Raw genomic sequence first — 9,138 nt, forward strand, 5'->3', positions numbered from 1 at the left:
CAACAAAAATGAAAACCGAACCAGATGCCAGGAAGAATGAGTGTTTAACCACCAGGTATTGCACACGCACATGCAGGTTTGAAAGGGGTAACCTGCGCGGCGACCGTGGAAGGACATCACAGCCGTGACGCATGGAGGGGGGGGGGAGATCAACAACAAAAAAGGGGGGTTGATGGGGTAAGGGGGACCGGTGAGTACAGGACGTTTTTTTTTTGGGGATACTCAGGGCACCTTTGAAGGGGATGTCCTCATTGCTGGTGTGTTCGATTGGGGAGGGGAGGGGGAGGTATACATGGTGTAATGTTTATTTCCTTGTTGCCGTTGTTCCCAATGAGACGTACACACGTACACACACACACACATCTTGTACATTGCATCACTCGCAACCGTGAGAACAACTGACACGAAAACGTTTGCTTGTCATTCCTCTTCACCCTGTTAGCGGACACTGGCGTTGACAGCGAGGTTTACATCCCTCGTGGGTGATGGTGGTGCTCGGGCGAGAAGCCGTGCGCGCGCGGCTGCAGGAAGACTCTCTCCCCCCCCCCCGTCTGAAGACGGCTCTTTCCTCCACGATGAGCACTAACAACAACAACAAAGCAAAGCACACATCCGTCATTATATCGAGGCAACGGTGTGGAGGGGTTTGTGTGTGTGCGTCACTTTAAAGCTCTACCATCACTTTCCCGCAGTTCTTCCGCTCAAACATCCAGTCAATGGCATCATACACACCTTCCAGCCCTTTGAAAGTTTTCGGGTCGATATAGCTTTGTATAATGCCCTGCTCGTGCAGGGCGCAGAGGCGGTCAAAGTGCTGTTGCTCGTACTTGGCGAAGTGGGGGAGGAAGAAGGCGGAGAGGGAGGCGCTCTTGGCGAGCAGCTGCAATGGCAGCGGCTTACGCGCCGGACAGGCTGCTTCGAGGGAGCCGCTCTGGTAGGTCGACACACAGCCGAGCGAGACGATGCGGCCGCGTAGTGTGAGGCTCTGGATCACAGCTTCGAGGAGGCTGCCGCCAACAGATTCGTAAGCGATTGTGATTCCGCGCGGGTAGCAGCGCTGGAGCGCGGCCGCTGTCTTGTCGCCCTCCGCCTTGTAGTTGACCACACCGTCGCACTTGAGCGTATCGATGAGAAAAGATTCCTTTGATGGCAAGGAGCACGTCCCAACAACTGAGCAGCCGTAGACGTGCTTGAGCAGCTGAACGGCAAATTGTCCTGTGCCGCCCGCGGCCGCTGTCACCACGGCGCGTTCTCCTTGCTTCGGCTGGAGGACGTGCTCGAGCGCGATGGACGCTGTCGTCGCACTCAGGTCCAGCGGAAGATACTCTTTCGCCAGGCGCGGTATGGGCTTAGTGTGCCGCCGCGCCACCACCTGAAACTCCGCAAATGCGCCGTAGCTTCGAGTCACAACGGCGGCACCCGCTTTCAAGTCTTTTACCCCGCCGCCAGTGTCGACGACTTCTCCGACGGCCTCAAAGCCACAAGCGAAGGGTGGTCGAACATCAGGCTGGTAGACACCAGCAGCGAAGTTGATGTCGCTCGCATTGATGCCAAGGTACTTGTTCCTCACGAGGAGCGCCTTGGGATGCAGCTCCGCTGGGAAAGACGTCTCGACGATGGATGTGGCCGATCGGAAGTCAGTGGAGAGCTCACGGGCGACAATGTGTCGGTACGTACGTGGCGTGACGGCCATGTGGGCCTGGGTGCTCTTCTCCTAATACGGAGGTATGGTGCTGAAGCACCACTAGAGAAAGAAACAGGGGAGGGGTGGGGGTGTAGGCGATGACGGGTAAGTGACATTGGGAAGTGCAGGGACGCGCGGCGAAGGACAAAGTTGCGGGGGGGGGGGTTACACAGTGCCTCCCCCGCCTTACGAGGCAGTGGGAAAATCATGGATGGGGAGGGGAGGGGGGGGACGGAGACGTGACCCAGGGGGTCCCTGACCTTTTCGCGCTGCATGTCCACGTTACGGTTTACGCTGTCTCACCTCTTTTCTGATGCTGACCAACACCTCGGGCACACAATTATAATATGAGCTCAGGAGGACGGAGGAAAAAATGAGGAGGACAAACACACACACACACACACACTCGAGCAAGCCGAAGGGGCACAGGGGGTGTATACGCGAGATTGGATACCTTGGCGGGAGCACCCGTTGAGGGAAGGGGGAAGGGGGATCACGCAGCATCGGCATTGCTTTCATGTGTGCTCGTGCTGGCGTGCCACTTTGCCTAACCCCGTGAGTCGGATGTGTTGTAGGGGTTTGCCTCCCATGTGACCCAGTCAGCGCGCGTGGTCGAGTTAGATGGTTCTTCAGCATGCGATGGCGGCATCGGCGACTCCTGCGGCACAAGTGCCTCGGTGTAGTGTGACGCCATGGTACGCACCCGCTCGGCGACCGAGTGCGGCACGTCGCAGGCGGCCTCCCAACTCTGTACGGAGGACCTCAGCAGGGCCTCTGAGGCCTCCGCCGCTGCCGCTGCGCCTGTTGCAAGGGCTTCTTCATTGGATACCAGCGGCACGCCGGTTTCTGTCTCCAACGGCCACGTTTCAGAGGTGACCGCATTCGTTACTGGCTGGGACGTATTGCTGTCAGTGTCCTCCATGAGCTCATTTGCAAGGTCCTCGAAATCGTTGTCCACACGCGTGGGGTTGTGCTCGCCGCCGTCTGCAGCGGTCATGCACGTGTGCACAGTATCGTTAAGGGTGTTGGGTTTTGAGGCCTGAGGCGGTGGGGGTGGTGAGGTCGAGTGGTGAGCGGCGCATTGCTCGAACTGCAGGTTGTCGTCGCTGCGCCGCATGCTCTGGTCGTACTCTTGCATCCACTGACCTAGTCGTGCCTGCAGCATCGGGCTGAGCATGGCGGAGAAAGCCTGCAACATGGGGAACCGCTGTTGCACCCCGCTGCTCTCCAGGAGGGCTGGCATAATGTTTGCCATGGCGGGCTGGAAGACGCGGTCGCCATCCTCAAACCACCGAGACGAGCGACGGAGTGCCATACCAACGTAGCGCACCACAATGTTGCGTAGTTCACGACCCCACTCCGCGGCGTCCATCGAGCTGAGGCAGAGGTGCTGCATGACGGCCACGTAAAAGTGCTCGAGGTAGTGTTGGAACTCCTGCCGGAACACCCCAGCGCGCCGCGATGTCTCCTCAAAGGTTCTCCCGGCACTCATTGCCACTGTCGCTTGCTGCCTCATTAGACTCTGGATAACCGGCATGTTGAAAATACGCTCACTGAGTTCCTTCGCTTCGTGCTGAGCCACATGCACGAGGGCGTCCATCGAGCTACTGGTCTCGGCGAGCCGCCGTTGGACCTGCTCCTGCAGCGACGCGCGCACGTTCACGAGAACGCTGTAATTACCCCCAGAGAGCTGCATTAGCTGCGGCAGCCCGAGTGTTTCCAGCGTGACGCTCATTGCTTCGTTGATCCACGGCGTCTGTATATTGTTCTCCTGGGGGGCAGCTGGGGTGCTCTGCTGTTGTTGCTGCTGCTGCTGCTGTGGCTCCTGCTCCTGCTGCTGTTGCTGCTGCTCCTGTTGCTGTTGTTCCTGCTGTGTGCGTTGCCGATGGCTGTTACGATCTGTAGTGTCTGCGCGCATCGTCACATTTTCCACTGACATTCGCGTAGCGAGCAGCCGCAGTCGCTCCGGTATCGCGTCCAGCTCTTCTGGAGTGCAGTGCACATGGATGTGCACCACCGATGACTGCCGCAGCGGCTGCTGCTGCGGCGGCACTTGCGTCGATGGAGTGCCCAGAAAAACACCGAATTGTGGTGGTGATGCGGCCGTAGTGAAGTTCAATGAGGGCCACGGGGTAGCACCACGGGGAGCAGTGGCGGCTTCGCGTTGCCCCGACGCTGCGGCGTCCGCTGTGGTTGCCGAATGGTGTGCGTTTTCCCCTTCATTCGATACCCCCTGAGGAGCGTCGTTGCGGACCCCTGTGGCCTGCTGCTGCTCCATTGTGTTTGCCGTCTCGGTACTTGCATCTGCGCCACCCGGGGTTGGGTTTACTGGTGTGACCGTCGCCCCTGGCGTAGTACCCGCAGTGAATGGACGCTGTTGTTGCTGCTGTTGCTGCTGCTGTTGAGCCCCAGCGTTGACATTGAACGTGTTTGATAAAGCGGAGGAGAGCAACCACGGCAGCTGCGAGGTTATGGCGTTTACAGTGTCAGAGACGACAGAAGTGATGTTGGTGTCTGTTGCCCCAGCAGCAGCAGCAGCAACACCACTACCACCAGCGGCAGCGGTGCCATGGCTCATCGGCATGTTGGGGGCGAGTTCATAAGAGAAGGTCATGTGAGGGTTGCTGCCTGTCGCTGGAGGAGCTGCCGATGACGTCGACCACCCCTGTGGCGCCTGCTGTTGCTGCTGAAAGGCAGCAGCGATGGAGTTGGTGATCGTGGAGGCAAAGGGCTGCCAGGGGAAGCTGTTTCCTGACCCGTAGCTCTGGCTGTAGCCGCCTGCTGTCATGAAGGGGGGCTGCAGCATCGTGAATTGCTGCTGCTGTTGGTTCGGGGCGGTGTTGGGTCCCTCACCGCCTGTGTTGTTGCCGCCGACTGTCTGATGGGGTTGCACAACGACGTGCACCGTGTTGCCTTCCTCCACACCGTAGCTGCTCACGGAATCGGAGTCCTGCATCAGCCGTCCACGATACAGCAGGCGAATGCTGTGCGTGGTGGCGTTAATGTTGAACGTGGTCATGAGAGATTGCCGCAGGGCCGCCACAGTGCAATTGTCTTCGACGACGACATCGTCACTGTTGTACGGGGCGGTGCCTCGAATTTGGATGCGCATCGGCGTGTGAGAGGGCGAGGGAAAAGAGAAAGAGAGCTCACACAGGATAATGGCGAACCCTCAACAAGCCAAGAGAGAGAGGGAGAGAGGGTGGGCAGTAGAGGTAGGACCAACGGACGGCGGGATGGTTATGTGGCGTGCGTGTGGATGTAACGAATCGCTTCCACACTTCCGCACTCAGTTGCCCACCTTTTTGTTTTGTACTAGTTTGATGTCGTTCTGAAGATCCCGGGCGTGCGGGGGAGACGATGATACCACAGAATACACACACACACACACACGAAAACAACAACAACAACAAAAAATGAGACCTGATTTTATACAAGGGGGGGGGGGAGGGACTAATGGGCGAGCAGGACGACGAGAGGTGGAAAGGTCAACGCGTGAAGTGAGCAAACACGCACATGGTGGTGGATGGAGGAGGGGGGGGGGCACCGCGAGTAAAGACAGACAAGAAGAGAGAGAGAGAGTAGGAGAAGACAAATTGAAGGAGAGTGTACGGGAAGCACAGGCGACAGAGAGCATTCACTGGAGTCGGTGTTGGCGATCGGGGGGAGGGGGAAGGGGGGAGGGGGGAAGGGGCTTACTTCCCGTCCTGGCCCCAACCCGGGAGGGGAGAACACCGGGTGCGTGTTTGCGCCGCTTCGCCTCGTCACCGCACCAGAGTAGCCTCTCCGGCGCATCCCTCCACGTCACCAGAGGGGGCCGTACGACACAGTGTGAGCGTGTGCGTCACCAGAGGGGGGCGCGTTGGGCGCAGTGAGGTGGTTAGCGACGCGTCCACTACGGTGGTGTCACATGAGAGATACTTGAGAGAGGAGCAGGTATACGCAAAGGCTAAAACGCAGGGGTGCCAGTACAGTCCACACGAGAGAGAGAAAGAGGGTGGCCGGCGAGGACCCCCCCTTTTAGAGGCACACAGTACACCGAGAATCGCTAAGCCTGCCTACTGCTGTGACATGCGTTCCTACAGTTTTCGTTTGTTGTAGTAGCGAGCCTCAAGCAGCGGTCGATGGAATGTGGCGCCACCGTGCAGGAGGTGGTCAAGCACGCGGTGCAGCAGCCGTTGCCGGTGTGCATCTGTCCACTTTGCCCACTCCTGCGGGAACGGTGGGTCGATGAAGCGGAGGAAGAGATGCACGGGCTGCCGCACGCGGGCCTTGAAGAAGTGCTCGGCGAGGTTTGCGTGCATCGAAACGCGAATAGACACCCCGTGTAAGGCTAACGGGACCAGCTCTACGCGGACGCACCACGGCGCCGAGAGCCGCGCCGGGGCCACTGCTTCCAGTTCCGTCGCCGTTTTGTCGTGCGCGACTTCTGTGAGCAGGAAAGGAGTCGAGCGTCATCGCGCACTTTGAGAGGGTTGTGTTTATCACGGACTTGGCACCGTTGGCGGACGGCCATGGGCACCATCACCCGCTCCGATATGAGCACTTGCAGTGCGGCGATGAGATTCTCCTTGATGGCCGCCGGGATGATGGGAACGCTGGTAATGGCGGTCTCCGACAGCATGCGACGCAGCCACGCCACCATCTGCGCCATCTCGGCTCCCTGCAGTGCGATAGTCTTATCCGTAACAGCTGCAACCAACTCTACAGAAATTGGCAGCCCATTTATATTTTTCTGTGCACCGCATTGCGCCGGAGTCACCACACCGAGTCTTTCATGAGGGTTCTGCACAACACAATCGTAGTTGTGAGACCGCTTCCAGCTCCGCGCCGCCGCCATTTGCCGAGCAGCGATGACGACGTAGTTCGGCTACCGCTGCAGCGAGCTGTTTCTTCGTGACCTTTCCTTGCAGCGCTTCTGCGGGCTCCCCGTCGGTGTCGAGTAGAGGTGTCTCAGGGCCACTCAGTGCTTCCAGTTGATGCCCGTACATCTGCAGCCGCAGCGTCTCGTCTCGTCGGGAGGGCTGATAGGACGCATAGGCCACCACTGACGACTGCACAATGACGGAGCAGGGCACGTCACTCAGAGGTGCTCACTTTGCTGCTGCTTCTTTCCGCTTGCGCTGCCGCTGCTGCTGCGGTTGCTCAATCACTACTGTTTTTGATGTTCTCGTTGGTGGCAAGGGGGATGTGAACTGGCTCAGGATGCCGCCTTTTCTTGCGTCGCGTTGAAGCCTCTGGGAAAGTTTGACACCCATCCAGACTCGCTTCAAGCGCCAGGGCTCTCTGTGTTGGTGAACATCCCGCAGCGCATCTCTGGATGGCTTGGCGACTGAGCGTGATGTGGTTGGCGCGGTTGATGTCGAGCTACCTACGTGGTGTTTGCGCTGAGGTGTTTCTGGTGGTGCTACAGAAGCGGCCACCACCGCCGGCCTCGGCACCAGCGACCTTGTCTGCACCGTCGCGATGGAGAGCAAACAAACATACAGAGAGAGTATCACGTGTGTGCGTGTGCGTGTGTGTGTCTTGTGCGAGAGAAGGGGGAGGGCGTTGCAGAGGGCCGTCGCTCAAGTGCATGTGTACATATAGATAATTTGAAAAAAATGAAGAAAGGGGTAACGAGGGCGTGTACGCGGTGTCAACGGCGGAGGGCGCGCTCTCACGTACACACACACACACACACACACATACGCGTAAAAACAGTCAAGACAGAGAATCCAACGTGCGGATGTGTGGTGGAGCAGTGACGCTGGTTTTGTTGCGCACATGCGAACACTTCTCCGCCTCCTCCTCCTCCTCCCCCCCTTCGCCAATGAGAGGGCCAAACAAAGGGAGGGAGGAGGGGGGGGGTGAGAGAGAGCGTAGACGGATGCGCGTGCACGTGCATCTTGGTTTTCGCGCTTTGGGAAAAACGCGCCGCCGCGGTCGATAACAGCGAACGAACACTGTGAAAGTGGTGGTGGTGGGGGGGCATAAAACTTCTTATTTGATGCAGAGGGTGCTGCCATGGTGGTGTTGTGGTGTTGTGGTGATGTCGTCTTTCTTTTCTGCAACCGATTAACTGTTGGCGTATCAGCATGCGTAAAAAAGTCTACAGAGAAAAATGATGAGACGAACGGAGGTGGTGGGAGGGTGGTGGTGGTGGTGGGGGGGGGGGGCGAAGGCAGTGACAGATGCGTTCATCCCCCCCCCTCCCCCGCCCTCGATGTCTTTCTTGGTAAAGCACCCCACTACCTGGGCGTGTGCGCGTTTTGCTCACCCGTGAGTGCACCTACGCGCATACGCACACACTCTCGAGGATGCGGTGATGGGCGGTTAAACAGAGAACAGCTAGCCGTTGGTGTTCAGTCCAGGTCAAAATCATATTTGGTCTTGGCAGCTAAGGTTTGAACCTCCTGGATCTTCGCTGCAACCTCGTCGTTCATCCATCCCAGCTCACGCAGCAGCGCGTCCGCCTCCCTCACCATCATCTCTCCCAGGTTCAGCTGGGCCATCATGAACAGACTACCGAAATCGACGGCATAGCGGATGCGGCGCTCCCCGCTGCTGAGTCGGTTCACGATGTACTGCAGCTGCAGCGACGGACGCAGTCGCTTGAATTCGCTCAAAGGCGCCTCTTCATCCTCCGGCCAGTTCGGAAATAAATCGGCGTGCGACTGACCCGCGATGGATTTTCGAAACATCTCCTCCTCCTCCTCCTCTGACTGGAGAGCCTCCGCAAAACGACTGCGCATCCCTTCCTCGTAGTGCAGGCGACCAAAAAAAGACTTTTCCCACTGCTGACGTACTTGGCGGCGCTGCTGTGCCGTGGCGGAGCCCATGCCATATACGCGTCCGTCCTCTTCGCGCTGCTGTGAGGACGCAGTGGAGGACGAGAACGAGCGGTCACTGCCACATCTGCTGCCGTTTGCGTGACCGTGTGCCTCCTTTCCATCTTTGCTGGCAGCGGAGTTTCCGCGAGGTGCGTCCGATCCCTTCTCATAAAAAGAGTGACGGTGAAAGATATGCTGCTGCTCTCTGAACTGGCTGTAGCTGTCTCGTGCGGTGTCTCTTGTTGACGTTCTCGACGACGACGACGGCGAGGAGGAGGAGGCGGTGGTGGTGCTGCTACAGTGGCGCACATATGTCAAAGGTGTTTGTGGAACGTGAACACCGCGTGGTCGACGCAGAGACACTGCAGTCGCTTCCACCGCCATAGCGACGGCGGAGGGCAGGTGCATCAGCCCGCGACGGGCCAACTCCACGTGCATGTCGGGTTTGGCTTGAAGACTACGAGAGGGGTGGGGGGTGGGGTGGGGAGAAGAGGAGGCAGAGCCAGTGACTGGGTGAAGAGGTGAGGTGCGACGAACTTGATCACGCTCCTGCAATGACGAGGGATATGTATACCTCGGGCGGTGCTCAGCACCGTTGCGTGTCACATCCAACGGAGAAAGTCGGAGGAGAGATGGAGGCGC

At 58.6% G+C, this 9,138-nt stretch overlaps 3 protein-coding genes across 3 annotated transcripts; all 3 read right to left on the minus strand.

Annotated features, from left to right (window-relative positions):
- Positions 1-664: 664 nt before the first annotated feature.
- On the minus strand, positions 665-1,693 carry JKF63_06262 (uncharacterized protein; the record flags this gene model as incomplete). The annotated part of the gene is made up of 1 exon (XM_067902212.1): positions 665-1,693. The coding sequence occupies one exon, from the start codon at positions 1,691-1,693 to the stop codon at positions 665-667; it is 1,029 nt and encodes a 342-aa protein (XP_067758709.1).
- Positions 1,694-2,231: 538 nt separating this feature from the next.
- Positions 2,232-4,796, minus strand: JKF63_06263 (uncharacterized protein; the record flags this gene model as incomplete). The annotated part of the gene is made up of 1 exon (XM_067902213.1): positions 2,232-4,796. The coding sequence occupies one exon, from the start codon at positions 4,794-4,796 to the stop codon at positions 2,232-2,234; it is 2,565 nt and encodes an 854-aa protein (XP_067758710.1).
- A 3,232-nt stretch (positions 4,797-8,028) lies between these two features.
- JKF63_06264 (uncharacterized protein) lies at positions 8,029-8,934 on the minus strand (the record flags this gene model as incomplete). The annotated part of the gene is made up of 2 exons (XM_067902214.1): positions 8,029-8,765; positions 8,796-8,934. 2 exons carry the CDS (start codon positions 8,932-8,934, stop codon positions 8,029-8,031), a joined length of 876 nt encoding a protein of 291 aa, XP_067758711.1.
- Positions 8,935-9,138: the final 204 nt, after the last annotated feature.

The sequence above is a fragment of the Porcisia hertigi genome, chromosome 13, assembly GCF_017918235.1.
Source record: "Porcisia hertigi strain C119 chromosome 13, whole genome shotgun sequence".
In the NCBI taxonomy this organism is placed as follows: domain Eukaryota; phylum Euglenozoa; class Kinetoplastea; order Trypanosomatida; family Trypanosomatidae; genus Porcisia; species Porcisia hertigi.